We start from the raw sequence: 15,364 nt of genomic DNA on the forward strand, positions 1-15,364 counted from the left end.
GGGCATCAGAATTTAAACTGCGGCTGATAAATCCTTCCTTATAACTATTTTTGTATATTTCTACCTTTAAATTACAGTCATATTGTTAAGTGTTGTACCTTTATTAATCGTTTAATGTTCCTAGTAAATTAAAACAGTCAAACAAACATGTTTAGACACGGATGTTACAACAGGACATATCAAGCAATCTCTTATAACAAAGCAATAGTGAAACGCAGTAACTTAAATAAAGTAAAATGTCTTACTCTGTATACTGCTGTGTCATTGTTGTCAGATCCAATATTAGTGGTGCTTGTAATCACAGTCTCTCTGCAAATCCAGCATTGACTTCTTTACAAATGAATCCGTGTACACAAAGTTAACAAACACTCCCAACGCGAGCTGGAACTCTTCAAAAACAAACTTTATCCACGCATTTAATGTTATGTTCCAAGCCTCCGAATTGAAGTATTTAGCTTCTGTGTTGTTCCCACGTGGTTCTTCCACAACCGAAAATGCGTTTCCATGGTATCATAACAGATCACCGCGTCAAAATAAAAGTCTCTCAGAAAAAATGTATTTAAAATTCATTTTGGTTACATTTGTCAATCTTTAAAGACATGTTTACTTGTTGAGACACACGTGTGTCACGCGAAGCTGTGGGCGGGGCTACAAAAGTAGACGTGTCCTTTTGGTTATGGGGAGGTGTTTCAATTCTACTTTTACGTCATAGATTTCCGAATTCCACACTGGAGTGTTTAGCTGGCTTGGTGCCAAAAACGGTTATATTTCAGTAGCACAGACGTTTTCAGTTCTGAAACTTGCAGGATGTTCATTTAAGTATGATGACCTCTTATATAACAAATTATCAAGTTAAAATTGAGTTTTTGATTCACCGCTCCTTTAAGCATTTTCCTATTTAAACAAACACACAAACAAACATTTCCAAAATAAAAATAAAGTGGCAGTGTAAAATGGGCATTATCTACCTCACACAATAAAATAGGCATATATTAATAACTGAAATTAAATAAGTAAAAAAAATATATAAAACCTGAATAAACATCAACTTAAACATTTAACTTTTCTCAAGTTCTGGGTAAAAAAGTTTAGCTATGATGGTGGAGGAATGTAAGCATGTCTACATGCTCTGCAGTCAGACTTGCTCTTTTCTTGGTCACAATGTTTCCGGCAGCAGAAAAAAGGCGTTCAGATGGGGTGGATGTTGCAGGAATAGACAAGTATGTCTTTGCCATTATGGCCAAGGTAGGAAACCTTCCTTCATTTACCTTCCACCAGTTCAGAGGATTTTCATTCTTTTGGATAGGTGGTTCACTAAAATGGTAAATGGTAAAAATACATTAGTACCTCATTCCTCACCATTACACTTTCAGTTTCATCATTACCTTTATCGCCCTCAGTGTTGCTGGGCTCATCTGAATCTTCGAAACCCAGCAAAGTGTCCAGCAGAGACACTGGCCTTCTCTCTGAAGCGGGTGGTATGGCATTTGTGCCCTCAAGTTCCACATTAAGTTGCTGTGTTTCCTCTCTCTCACTTTTTTTGTTGCAGTGCAAGAGCTTGAATTTTGACTTGCACTTTAAGGCTCTCTTCTTCCGACAGAAACCTAAGTTTTCGAAATTGTGGGTCAAGAGCAGCAGCAATAATACATACATTATGTGGATCATCTCTGAATGTGGTCTCTATCATCCATTGAGAAGCATTCTCTTCTGCTGCAGCAGCCTGAAAAGCCTTGACAGCTGTGGTTTCAAATGATGTGTTCTGTGCTGACTTTTGAAGGCCCTTCATCAGTGGAGGTAGAGCAGAAACAGTGATCCTGTGCACTCAGGAAGACTGTAGCACACTCAAAGGGCTTTAGGGCTTGTTCAAGTTCTTCAAGTAGGCTCCACTGATCACTCTTCAGATCCAGGTAGCGCTTACCTTGCTGTGTGACTTCAGTGTCTGAAAGGGTTGCTGTCACGGGCCACCTCTGTTCCAGCAAGCGACTGATCATGTAAAATTCCATTTTACTGATACATCTTGTGTTAGATTATGCTGAGGAGTACCCATTTGTTGTTGCTTGGCTTTGAGCTTGGTGCTGGCCAGCTCGCTCTTTTTGAAATGTTCTACGAGGCATCTTGCAGCACTTACTGTCTTGTTGATCTGCGCATTCTTTAGAGCATGGTTCACAATTAGCTGCAGTGTATGGCCAGCACACCTGAGTGAAGTAACCCTGTGCCTCTCTTCCAGAATTCTTAAAGCTGCTACAACATTAGCAGCGTTGTCATGTACAACAACCAACACTTTAGCCATGGATATACCAAATTTCTCTGCTGCTTGTTCCACCCAACCAGCAATATTTTCAGCTGTATGATGTTCTTCAAGTGGCATTGTGGTCAGGTTATAGGAAATCAGCTCCCAGTTTTCATTAATAAAATGACAGGTGACACCAAAGTATGCCTCAGTGGCATCTGTTGTGATTTGTGTATTGACCTTTTTGAGTGAAGTTTTCACTTTCTCAAGTGTCATCTCATATTTATTTTCCATTAACGTAGTGAAATGGGGCCTGCTGGGAAGTGTGTACTTCCCTGGACAAAATGTGCTGACCATCTCATGGAAGCCGTGACCTTCCACAATCAAAAGAGGCCTCATATCCTTCGCAATCATGTTGAGAATGCTGTCAGTAATCCCAGCGGCCATAATGGGTGTTCATACCCAACTTAAAACTCCAGCTAAGACCAGCATAAGCTGGTGAGCTGGTTTTAGCTGGTCTCCAGCTTGGTTTTAGCTGGTTTTGCTGGTGTAGGAAGCTGGTTTTGCTGGTGTAGCGGACACACAGCTTTGCCTCTTCCTGAGAAACAAAACAAACATTTCAACATGAAATCTATGTGAACTTTTAATTAATTAACTAAAAACAATAATTACAAATGTTTAAGGAAAGGTGTTTATTACTGCTGAGTTCACTGTTGAGACTGATAACAGTAACTGTTGAACATCTCTTCAACTTAACTGTCACAACAGTATTCTAACCATAGAAATTAAATGAAATGTTTTTCAGGTGGCTATAAAGCAAAGGTATTTTTTATTAAAAATACAACAAAACTTTATCCAAACCAATGTAACAAAGTAAATTGGGTAAATGTACAATTTTATTACACTTTCTTCTAATATTTAAAAAACAGTGTTTACGCTGCTGTTACTTTAGTGTAAAGCTGGCTTTCTGTGCACGCGGGCACATGCATGTGTGACAGTAACAGAGTATTTCATAACTTCTTATTAATATGAAACATGTCCCGCTCTTTATTTACTGTTTCAACATACTGCCCAGACGCGATGCGATGTCGCGTCAGTCAGGCGCCTTGCAGTTCGTATTAAAGGAGCGATGAATCAAATACTCAAATTTTAACTTGATAATTTGTTATATAAGATACTTCATACTTAAATAACATCCTGCAAGTTTCAGAACTGAAAACGTCTGTGCTACTGAAATATAACAGTTTTTGGCACAAAGCCAGTATTACGATTGAGTGTGGAATTCTGAGAAATATGACGTCAAAGTAGAATTGAAGCACCTCCCCGAATCCAAGTACAACGACCACTTTTGTAGCCCCACCCCAGCCTGATCTCACGAATTTCCGTGGGATAGTCACAGAATTTTTTGCTCACTTTTCCGTGGCATTCTCACGGATCTCCGCATTTTTCCGTGGCTCTGCTACGGACTGTCTTTTTCCGTGGCATTCTCACGGATTGGTTACTCAACTGTTTTGTCCTATTTTCTTACCATTTTTGCTTCGGTTTAGGGTTAGATTTACATAAAATGACATCCCTACCCAAACCCAACTCTAACCCCAACGCCAGGCGACAATTGTTTAAGTTTAGAAAATATAAAAGAATACATCAGAAAAAATAGTATAAACCAATAGTTAAAGTGACATACCAATGCAAACACCAAATCTAAACCTTAAACCGAAGTAAAAATGGTTTGAAAATAGGAAAAAGCAGTTGAGTAACCAGTCCGTGAGAATGCCACGGAAAAAGACAGTCCGTAGCAGGGCCACGTAAAAATGCGGAGATCCGTGAGAATGCTGCGGAAAAATGAGCAAAAACATTCCGTGACTATCCCACAGAACTTCGTGAGATCAGGTTGCCCGCCCACAGCTTCGCGTGACAAACGTGTGTCTCAACAATCAGTAAACATGTCTTTAAAGATTGCCAAATGTAACCAAAATGACTTTTAAATAAAACAATTTTGAGAGATTTTTATTTTGACGCGGTGATCTGTTGTGATAACCATGGAAACGCATTTTCGGTTGTGGAAGAACCGTTTATGGGAAGAACACAGACGCCGGATAACGGAGGCTAAGAACATAACATTAGCAATGTGTGGATAAAGTTTGTTTTTAAGAAGTTCCAGCTGGCTTGTGTAGAGTTTGTTTACTTTGTGTACTGCGGATTCATTTGTAAAGAAGTTGATGCTGGATTTGCAGAGAGACTGTGATTAAAAGCACCACTAATATTGGATCTGACAAAAATGACACAACAGTATAATACACAGTAAGACATTTTACTTGATATGTCCTGTTTTAACATTCGTGTCTAAACACATATGTTTGACTGTTTTAATTTACTTAAAATATTAAACGATTAATAAAGGTACAACAGTTAACAATACAACTGTAATATAACAATAGAAATATACAAAGTTAGTGATAAAGAAGGACTTATCAGACACAATTTAGATTTTGATGCCCGCTTACTGTGTTGTATACGGTAATTTTAGGCAAGTTGTGTTTGAACGGTCCAACACTCAACAAAGCTTTTTTTATCATATAATTGTGGTATGTAACGTTACGCGTATCTAAGAGCAACCTCACAAGCACAATAGAAATATAAAAAGTTATTGATTAGGACATATCAGCTGCAGTTTCTGATTCTGATGATTCTGATGCGTGCTTACTGTGTTGTATATGGCAATTTAGTCATGTTGAGTAAAAATTTTTGTTTATACTTTACGTATTGTCATTTATGTGTATCATCTTTAGCACCCAGAATCTTTTGTGGCTCAAACATATATATGTTCGGCTGCTATTTTTACACATTAATGTTTTTAAAACTTTTCCCCACATGTAATGACAGGGAATGAAGCTGTCCAATCATAGCAGTGGGCGTTTAGGTCCAGGTCTTCAATGCGGCCCGCCCTTTCAAACAAAGCTTTTTTCCAGAGAGCCACTAATCCATGTTACAAAATAGCCTATTACTTATTGCTTTTGATGTTTTTGAATGTAAAAACCACGCGAACATCATAAGTAGACATCAAACAACAGTATAAAACAATAAAATCGACAAATTCACCGCCCCTTTAAATAAAGATGTAAACGCAGCTGTATTAAGCACAACATATAGCCTGCATTCTATTGCTGTGTAAAAACATACAGTAATAGTTCCAACTACTTACGCTGTCGTCTCGTTGTTTTGAGGTCAGAGAGCGCCAGGATGCTTTTGTTTAAGATGTTCGTGCATGGATGTCGTGCTACTGTGGTACGCCATCTCCATTTTGCACAATGTGCAGAGCACCATTTTAATTGGTCTTTGCTTGAAGAATTCCAAAACTTTTGACCCCATTCTGGGTCTTCGGTTTAAAGCCTGATTGACCGTATCACCGGGAGCTGAAGCAGCCATCGTTTCAAATGATAAATGTAAACAGTGCGACGCATTAACACATTTCCCGCAAATCGACATATTTACGTAATTGACTTGATCGACGCATACTCTACACAGAGGAGGTTAACTGCACATTACCGTACTGGGGTTCGGAAATGTTGTGAGCGTTTCTTACACGTTTAAATTCCTCAGATAGCAAAATGCAGTAGCAACAGCAAAGAGCTCGTGAGTGCGCTCAGACGATAATGACGTCTGCGACTGCGCTGTCTGCAGCACCTGCCGCCAGAATAAAGTAATTTAACACGATCAAAACACTGTCAAAATGGCAAAAATCTCTGAAAAGTGACAAGGATGCAGCACAGAATTAATAATCTTTTGCATATTAAACAGATTAAACAAAATCTTTGATTTTTGCATGCAAAATCCATTTGGCTCAAAAAAATGAGGGGGCAAGTGATTTGAATGGGCATGACGCCTCTGACAATCTCCTTAGCCAAAACAGTACAGGCAGTCCTGTAAGAATTACAGTGAAGTCTTCCGACACCTCCTGACATTCCTGTCTGTTAGAGAAAGTCAAGATTCACCTGGGAGAAATGTACCAATAATTCGGGACCGATTTAGAAAACAAGTCTAATGGATATGTATAGAAATATGCTTGAAATATTATGACAACTTGTTCAACCATTTTACATGTAAAGACTTAGGCTTATAACCAATGTCAAAATGTTGTGGTGGGTGAGACTATTTAACAGAGACCAATCATAATACATTTGGTCAACATGACAAAAGCAATTGATATTGTAGGAAACAGCAGAGAATTTTACATAATGATTCGCATGGATGTACCAAAGCATTTGCAACTTCTTCAAAGAAATGAGAAACTTTTTTATGTGAAGAAGTGACACGATGATTGAACAGGTAGTTTGAGAATTTAAATTCTTATTTGAGAAATGTACCAAAGCGACTGAGAAAAACTCTATTGACAAGATAACTCTTAAAGCGGGGAAAAAGTAAAAAATGTGCATGCGCTTATAAGTGTGTGTCCATTTGAGTATGTATTTGTGTCTGTGCCATGTTCTGTGTGCACAGAAAACAGCCCACTTTAACATCTTGCGCTCAAATTGTTTAAATTCGCTTGCATGTTAACATTTGCAAGGTTTAAAAACACATGCAAATGATAAAATCATTTATGCGTGATTTCTTCTGCTTTCTGTTGGAAACCTTTTTTTAGCGAATACCTGGAGACTTGGGTTTCCTCACGCAGCAGTCCTTATCGCAGAAAGCAATCTTTAAATCAGATCGTAGAGCTCAAGCGCTGCAGTCACCAAGTCTGACTTAAAGTACACATGCATTACATTTACACATGACATTTGCGCAAACTGTCTGCTCTTCACCACAGGGCTTGTGCTGTGAGAAAATCACTCCGCTTAAGTAGCAATGCCTCGCCTTCTGAGAATATAGTTCCCAGTATGTATACGGTTAAAAGATGGGTGTGTGTCATATGACCGTATTATTTGTACACGCTGTGACTATACAAATTACAACATATAAATGGGAAAACAATTGGCATTATTTTGTCACTTATTGGGAGCAGTATGCTAGCTGAAGCCATTTACTTGCAGTCTGTGTGCTAAGCTAGGCTAGCGTTGGGTGTGTCAGACAGAGTTATGGGATGCACAGAGATGAAAAGACTCTGGGGGATACCGTGAAAAAGCTAAAGTCCCAAAAAGTCATGTTTCTTTAAAGTGAGCACAGAATATTGCTTTTTTACTGGCAGGTGTGGAAGCGGTGGATTGATGGGATTATCGCCCAGGGCATTATACTAGATCTGGGCATAAAAATCACCTGCGATTTTCCGATTCTCATGCGTCTCATCTAGGCCTGTCACGATAACAAATTTTGCTAGACGATAAATTGTCCCATAATCTATTTCAGTAGATGATAATGTTGTTCCGGAACCATTATAATAATGCAGGTACACCTTTTCAAAGATCTATAAACTTTTATTTCTAAACAATATGTAAATACTGGAACTGGAAGACATTTTAAATTGCTGCGTTGATGGACTCCAACACAGAAACATCCTGCCAGGTTGGGTTGAGGTGGCCATGTTTTCTGTCTTCAACCAGGACATGTCTTATGGCTGGGAGTTGCTCCAGCAACCTCTCTACCATCTTCTGCTTAGTGCCCCATCGTTTAACAACATCCTGTGTGAAAGATAATATTGTTCTTGTATTCTTTAGTCTTTAGTCTATATCAACATTCTTAAACAAATACTACATTTTTTTACATTTACATTATTTATCATTATTAATTTGTATGTTACATTGTTTATATGCCAGTGCATACTAAAAGACTAGATACCTACAGGTTATTCTACAGGTCTACAGGCTACAATAAAATAAAAAAGCTCTTGGTAATAACAAGGTATTATAGTCATTGTTGCAAGTTTATAATAACCATCCAGATGATGTTTATAGACAGTTTACAAACCAACTAGTAACCGTTAACAAAGTGTTAGGAATATCTGGTCTGCCTATGTAATGTTTATAGATGTTTTAAAAATGGTTTCTTAAAGGTTTACAGACAAACATTTTTTTATTCATTACCTGATACCTAAAATATTTTATGACAGATATAATGTGTGTTACAATAAACTGTTAATTTACAGCACTACTAATAATTAGTAAACATTATTCATTATAATTTACTGTAAAAAATACTGTTTGCTAACAGTTAAATGACAATTAATTAACTATCAATTTACCATCTATTAATGATGGTTATTATAAAGTGTTACCAAACTCTTCAAATATTTTGTGTTGCAAATTAAACTAATCAATGAATTAAACCTCACTCACCAATATTAGACTGTGTTGGGGGAGATTAGCCTCACTCTGTGCCTTCCTCAGGTCTCATCTCTCAAGCCAGCTCAGGTTGAATGTGTTGACCAAACTTTTACAGAGTCCTATGATCTCTGTTGCTGTCCAGACCATGGGACACAGCGAGATGGAGGTTGTGGCCAAAGCAAATGAGCCATGACCAGCCAAGATTCCTTATTGCAGCAACAATGTTAGCACCATTGTCTGTAGTGATGCGGTCAAGTTTGTGCTCATCCAGTCTCCAGTCTGCTAAAGCAGACTTCAGGTTTTCTCCAAGGGTGTCAGCTGTATGGTTATCTGGGACATATCTGGTCTCTAAACACTTGGAGTGCAGGGTCCAGTCAGCAGTTATGTAATGTATAGTCAAGCTCATATAGGGGGTCATGTTTGAACTTGACCACATATCTGTAGTGGCAGAGTTTGATCTCATTTAGTATGTCATCTTTCATGCTATTGTACAGTTGTGGAATTGCCGTTTGTGACACGTATGTTCTCCCAGGCAGTTCGTACTGGAGGTCAAATGTTTGCAGCATTCGTCGAAATGCCGGCTTTTCGACGGTATTAAAGGGCAGCATCTCTTTAGCAATGAAGCGATTTTTGCACACCATTTTGCACTGTCTTGTTTGTACTTTGTTTGTCGACTAAACGCCCCAGTGAATGGCACTGTCGGGAAGGAGTAGACGGCCCATCTGTAACTTTAGCAGTAGGTTTTCCCAGCTGGGAAAACTGCGCCGGATGATTGTGTTTTAGGTGCATATGCATGTTTGTCGTGTTGCCGCTTTAATGTGCTACGGTTTTACCACAAATGCGACATACCGACAGTCGTTCAGGTTTAGTGGTTCACCTCGGTCATTAGGTTTAAATCCGAAGTTCTCCCACACTGCAGCTGTAGCGTTTGGTTTTGAAACTAAATCCATCTTTTTCTCCAACTCTCGTCTCAACTAGTGTTTTCTCCTACTACACTCCTCACGCGGCCCTCGCGCTCCTCAGTATGCCTACTCTGTGATAGGCTACGCCAGGAGTTCCCATCTCCCCACACAGATTTACTACTAATCACCGAACTGGCTTTACTGATGAGACGCATGAGAATCGCAGGCAATTTTTTTTTTTGCCCAGCTCTACATTATACAAGCCAGAACTTATCGGGACATCCCTCAAACTCATCATCTTTTCTGTCTGCTACTCTTTCCCTGCTTTGCACAAAAAAAACAGATGTCCAGCCACAGGAGCCATGCCTATGATTGAGTCAAAATAAGATTAAGATATTATTTATAAATTCACTTTAGTCTCATCATGTTTGAATAGTGTACCTTAATCAGTGTTGGGGAAGTTACTTTAAAAAAGTAGTATTTGCTCGTTACTCGTTACTTTTTAAAAAACTAATCCATTACTTTACTTAGTTACCGCCTTTGGAAAGTAACTTTTTACGTTACTCGTTACTTTTACGTTACTTTTATGTTGCCTGACATTGGGCAGAACCCAATATCTGTTTCTAAATGTGTAGGCCTAAATAAAGTTATACTATGGAGGACATAATAGGTATTTCTTTTGTGCTCTTTATTATAAAAAAGTATCAATAAGTTCCTTAGGAACAACATGGTAACCTCAAAATGAGTCATATGTCTCAAAATAAATTTATCTGAAAGTCTGTTTCTTCTGGGGGTAAGCACAAGACCTACCAGGCTGAACAGCCTTTCCACTAGTGCACTTGATGGTGCAGGGCCGGCCCTGGCCAATTTGCTGCCCTAGCCCTTGTGTGGTGTTCGTATTTTTGTTACTTAGACGATGTTTGTGGGTCTGGTGGACCCAGAGCATTATTAGTATCTTAAATCAATGCAGTCATACAAATTTATGTAATATTGTTTACAGATGTTAACTTTAGCCTTATTGCAAGTAATATAGACAGAATTTATGGTTAATATTGGACATTTACCACTGGTAGAGGACTATTTATAAACTAAAGTGCCATTCGTTTTTGTGGTAATATGGAATAAAAGAAGAAAATTCTATTCTGATCCAGATATTGGGGGAAAAATCATATTTATCTTAAATAAGTATAAATGAAAAAAAGTTTTTCATCACTGTTGATGTTTAATTATTTGAACTTTTTGAAATTGTACACATTTGTGTCAGTCTACACAGCACAGGCCCCAAACTGAACAGATGCCGTATCATAAGACATCATCCACACTAAACACATAACCTGTTCATGCCAGCCAACACAACACATAAGAAGCAAATTTTTAATGTGTAGCTGTGTTGTGTATGCATTTCTTGCATTTTATACACATATACTGTGTCCATCTGGTCCACACACATTGAAGTACAATGTGTTGCTATTGGCCACAACTTAGAATGATGAAAATACATGGATAATATTTTTTCTCTATTATTCACTCTCTCTCTCTCTCTCTCTCTCTCTCGCTCTCTCCCTCTCTCTCTCTCTCTCTCTCTCTCTCTCTCTCTCTCTCACACACATCTTTGTGGGACATTTGGTCCCCACAACGTGATAAATAGCAGGTACACACACCATAGGTTTTGTGGTAAACCCATGGTTTTACAAATGGTAATCAATATACCAAATAACCATGATTACTACTCTTTTACTACAATAAAACTATGGATTTTTTATAATGGTAAAATGCAGAATGGTTCCTGTTAGACAGAAGGTAAAGTGTTTGGGACAGTAGGTACAGACAAATGTTCATGCACGGCATATAACATGTTGTATCCTTGCGGCATTACAGCAAAAGCAGAAGGAGAAAACTCTGACATGCATCCATCACATATGTACATACATGTATACAAACACACTCATGCACTCACATGAGTCCCAGGTAGGAGAAAAACAGAGTGAAGTTACATAGCACATTCAATTTTTACACTTTTATTAACCCCGGGTCCAGTGGACCCGAACACCACATATGTAATATAAATGTGTAGGGGGGGTGTACAGTGTACATTAATTATAAAGTTGTTTATTTTTATGTTCTTCATAGAAAATGAGCCAAGGCCAATGAATCTGAGGTTGAAACAACAATTAATTGCATAATTTTTCTTTCAGTAAACATTCAAAACGGGTCCCACAGACCCGAACACCACACAAGGGCTAGGCAAGATTTCACCTGGTGCCCTTTAGAATCACAGAATCACAATTGTGTTCCAATCATTTTGTTCATAACTTACACAGAAACAAACTGCACAGCTTTGTCTTGTTTTCTTTATTTTGAAAATATTTTGGAAACAAACACAAACACACGAACACATACACACAATACCCTGTTACTCAGGCATTTGATCTTGACATTGTTAAAATCTTGTCTTTTTTACATGTTTTAACACTGTACATTTAACTTAAAATATTTAATTGTGTACAAGAAAACAGCTCTTATTAATGAATTATTAGTAGCATGTTGTAGTGTCTCGGGAGATTGTGCTCATTGTTAAATAGCTTTGTGGCTATACTGCACTGGAGCGGCAGTTTTATATATAAACCCAGAATTCAGCGAACGTCAAGAACAAGAAAAAAACAACAAGGCCAAGACGCGGGATTTAAATTACGTTACACGGACCATGTATAAATTTCAATGTTTCTGGACAGAAATACCAACTTTGTCTTAATAAGCTGCACATTGGAGTGCTGGCTGCTCCCCGCGGTGCTGAAGACGCGTGATGGCACATATACACAGATATCTACGTGCAATCTATTGGAAAGTGGAGGAGTCATTAGTGGGGTTAGTAAAATAACGAAATTACAGCTTTTAAATAGAAGAAAAAAAGTTTTTAATAGTTTTCAATAGGTTGCACGTAAATATCTGTGCTGCCACCAGTACTCCGTCCGAGCGCGTCTTCAGCACCGCGGCCAGCACTCCAATGCTCAGCTTATTAATACCAAACAAAGTGAACAAGTTGGTATTTCTGTGCAGAAACATTGAAATTTAAACATGCTCTGTGTAACATTGTAAATTCCGCGTCTCTGTCTGATTGTTGTTTCCGTTTTCTTGTTCTTGACGTTCGCTGAATTCTGGGTTTATATTTTAAACTGCCGCTTCAGTGCAGTATAGCCACAGAGCTAATTAACAAGCACGATCTTCCGAGATATTATGCTAAGATACAATTAATACAAAATGAAATTCACTTCAAACGGAGTGGGTAGACATGATTTTGACCACTTTATTAAGTTTGTTTTCGTAGAAACCTTTCTCTAAAGTGAATTTCGTTTTGTATTAATTGTATCTTAATTTCAATCAATGTTTTATCAACCAATTGCTTGAATTTAATAAATAAGAAATAAATAAAAGAAAACAATTTAGTTTTATATTTATGATTAAAAAAATTTATTTCATTTAAACATAAATATGAAGCTGAATCGTTTTCTTTAATTTATTTCTTATTTATTAAAATCAGGCAATTGGTTGATAAAACATTGATTAAAATTAAATGTGTAGCGGAAGATTTTCTCAAATTTTAGAAAAGGACCGCCTTCACCACTTTTTTAAAAAATGCAATTGCGCAACACTCCTGATTTACAACTAGGAGGACCAATAGTCTTGATGATCCACCCGTAAAAAGAAAATCCTCCGCAATACCTTTAAGATGCCTCATCCCTCAAAAGTTAGCGTCAGCTGCTTCTTGCTTGCCATGATTTCTTTGCAGACTGATAAGAGCCTCTGTCATGTGTGTGGACCTGTCAGTGTCGCTGTCAAATCTAACCAAAAGTAACGTTGGGCTGAATTGGAAAATGAACTACGTTACGTTACCAAATTTTCAGTAGTAAAGCGTTACACTACTTTTTTTCAAAAAAGTAGTTACGTTACTTTAACGTTACACACAACACTGACCTTAATCGATTCATTTTTGTTTTTGTTTTGTGTCATGATAATCAATGTTAATCAATACACTGACAATTAAAATTTAAACTTGAGATTTATGCTGGGGCACATAAATATTTACACTGGGCCATGGCACAGTAAAAGGATATAAAGAGATTTTCAACTAGCATCACAAAAAAAATCTAAACCTTCAGGCAGGGTGCATGATCTCTAAAAGCCAATGTTGACATTTGAAATTATCTAAACAAATACCCCAACCCAAATAGAATATGATAGACCTGCCCCACACATTTGCAACCCAGGCAAAGATGTCGGTTAGTAGACACACTCTTACTGCTGATTGGCTACAAGTGTGTTTTGGTAGTCGGCCCGACTCCCTTTTCCAAAGTGTTTTTCAAAAATCATGCACCCTGCCTTTAAAGAGAGTTTTCATAAAAATGCAGTATATGTGTGAAAAACCACTATAAAATTATACTTCACACATGTTTTCTCTACAACAGGACATGTATACAGCAGATGATGAGAGACCACAACCCTCTGCGCCCTCTGTGCCACTGAATACTGTTAAAGTTAAAGTCAAAGTGGACTGGATGGAACCACTTTCAGATAGATGGATAAATTCATTACATATAGCCCTCCAGTCCTGGTGTAGCTCGGATTTTTTCAAAGGCATTGGAAAATGTGAAGTGCAAAGTGTTACTCTTGTGGATCTTGACCAACGCATTGCAGACGTGCAGATACTACCATTAAAAGGTGACACATTTTGTAGCTCACTTATAGGTGCTAGTCTATCATTTTATTTTGTATTTTGCCACATTTATTACACACACTGTAAAAAATTGCAGCTCGAAGTTCAACTCCCTGGTGTCCAAAAATGCTGGGCCGCGTTTTGAGGTGTGTCATCATCAATCATCGATTTATTTCAATAGACGACAATCAAAAGCAGAGCATCAAAGCAGAATCAACTTAAAAAAATCCATCATTAAAATCATACACTTACATGTTAGGCATCATTTGTCTACTTTTATTTGTGTAAGTTCACAATAACAACTCACAAATATTTGTGTTTTTATCAAATTAAAAAAGGGTGTGCTTACAGACATCTCTGTCTCTGCCACCTATCTCTCAAAACACATTACAAAAATCTATTGAAACTCCCGCGAATAAAAGTCACACAAACATGATGCATATAGCCAAAGAAAGCCTGATATGTCTACTTTTACACAAACTAATTACAATTGAAAACAATATTGCCTTTTTATATAATCTGTATTAAAGTAAAGCGAAGTACCATTTTTCCTGGCTGACCTCATTATCTGTAAAATGAACCCGCTGTTCATTTGAAAATGAAGGCCACCATTTGAAACAATGCATAAAGTTTTATCAGATTTAAAGACTTTACTGCATGTTTGGATGATAAACATTATTGACATATGTGAGGAAGATCTTCAGTTATGTCTGGACAATAAGGAAGAGTAAAGAAGAGTTCACCTTTCTTCATCAAGACCAACTGGAGGAGGATATTATTCCTTAAGTAAGTAATTTATTCTCATTTATATTTGTTATCATGCTTATGACTTGCGCTGTATGCAGCTTGCATAAGCGACCTCCGCAGGCTGCAGGCTTCGGTTTGAAAAAAAACATTGTTTAGAAACGAGAAGATGGATATACTTGCTTAAGTTACATGGTGTTTAAACTAAGGTGACAAGACGTCCCTGTTTTCTGGGGGCAGAACACCAAAAAATGGCCCATTTTACAGCACGCCCTGAACAAATACCAGTAGACTGTTAAAACCCAATCAACAATTAGTGTGCGAAATACCAGACTAAAGCAATCATGTAATGATTATTTTTACCAGCAGAGGGGCTACACTGCGCCACTGCTTTAGCGATGAAGAATTTACTACAAGACACATGAGAAAGTGTCATTAAGTTATCATCAGAGGTGGTAAGGAATGCGCTACATTTACTTTGTTACATGTACTCTTTCTTGAGTATATTTTTTATGAAAAA

At 37.7% G+C, this 15,364-nt stretch overlaps 1 protein-coding gene across 3 annotated transcripts in view; it reads left to right on the forward strand.

The window, feature by feature from the left end:
• Positions 1–15,364, forward strand: part of dtx3lb.2 (deltex E3 ubiquitin ligase 3L b, tandem duplicate 2) — a 92,714-nt gene that overhangs the window by 24,313 nt on the left and 53,037 nt on the right. For 2 of the 3 annotated variants that reach the window (XM_065273037.2, XM_065273038.2), the window contains exon 3: positions 13,853–14,105. The exons of the other annotated variant lie outside the window; for it this stretch is intronic. In XM_065273037.2, coding sequence (XP_065129109.1) covers positions 13,853–14,105 — 253 coding nt within the window. The remainder of the gene's footprint in view (positions 1–13,852; positions 14,106–15,364) is intronic. 3 annotated transcript variants of the gene reach the window in all.

Source organism: Paramisgurnus dabryanus, chromosome 14 (assembly GCF_030506205.2).
Source record: "Paramisgurnus dabryanus chromosome 14, PD_genome_1.1, whole genome shotgun sequence".
Lineage (NCBI taxonomy): Eukaryota > Metazoa > Chordata > Actinopteri > Cypriniformes > Cobitidae > Paramisgurnus > Paramisgurnus dabryanus.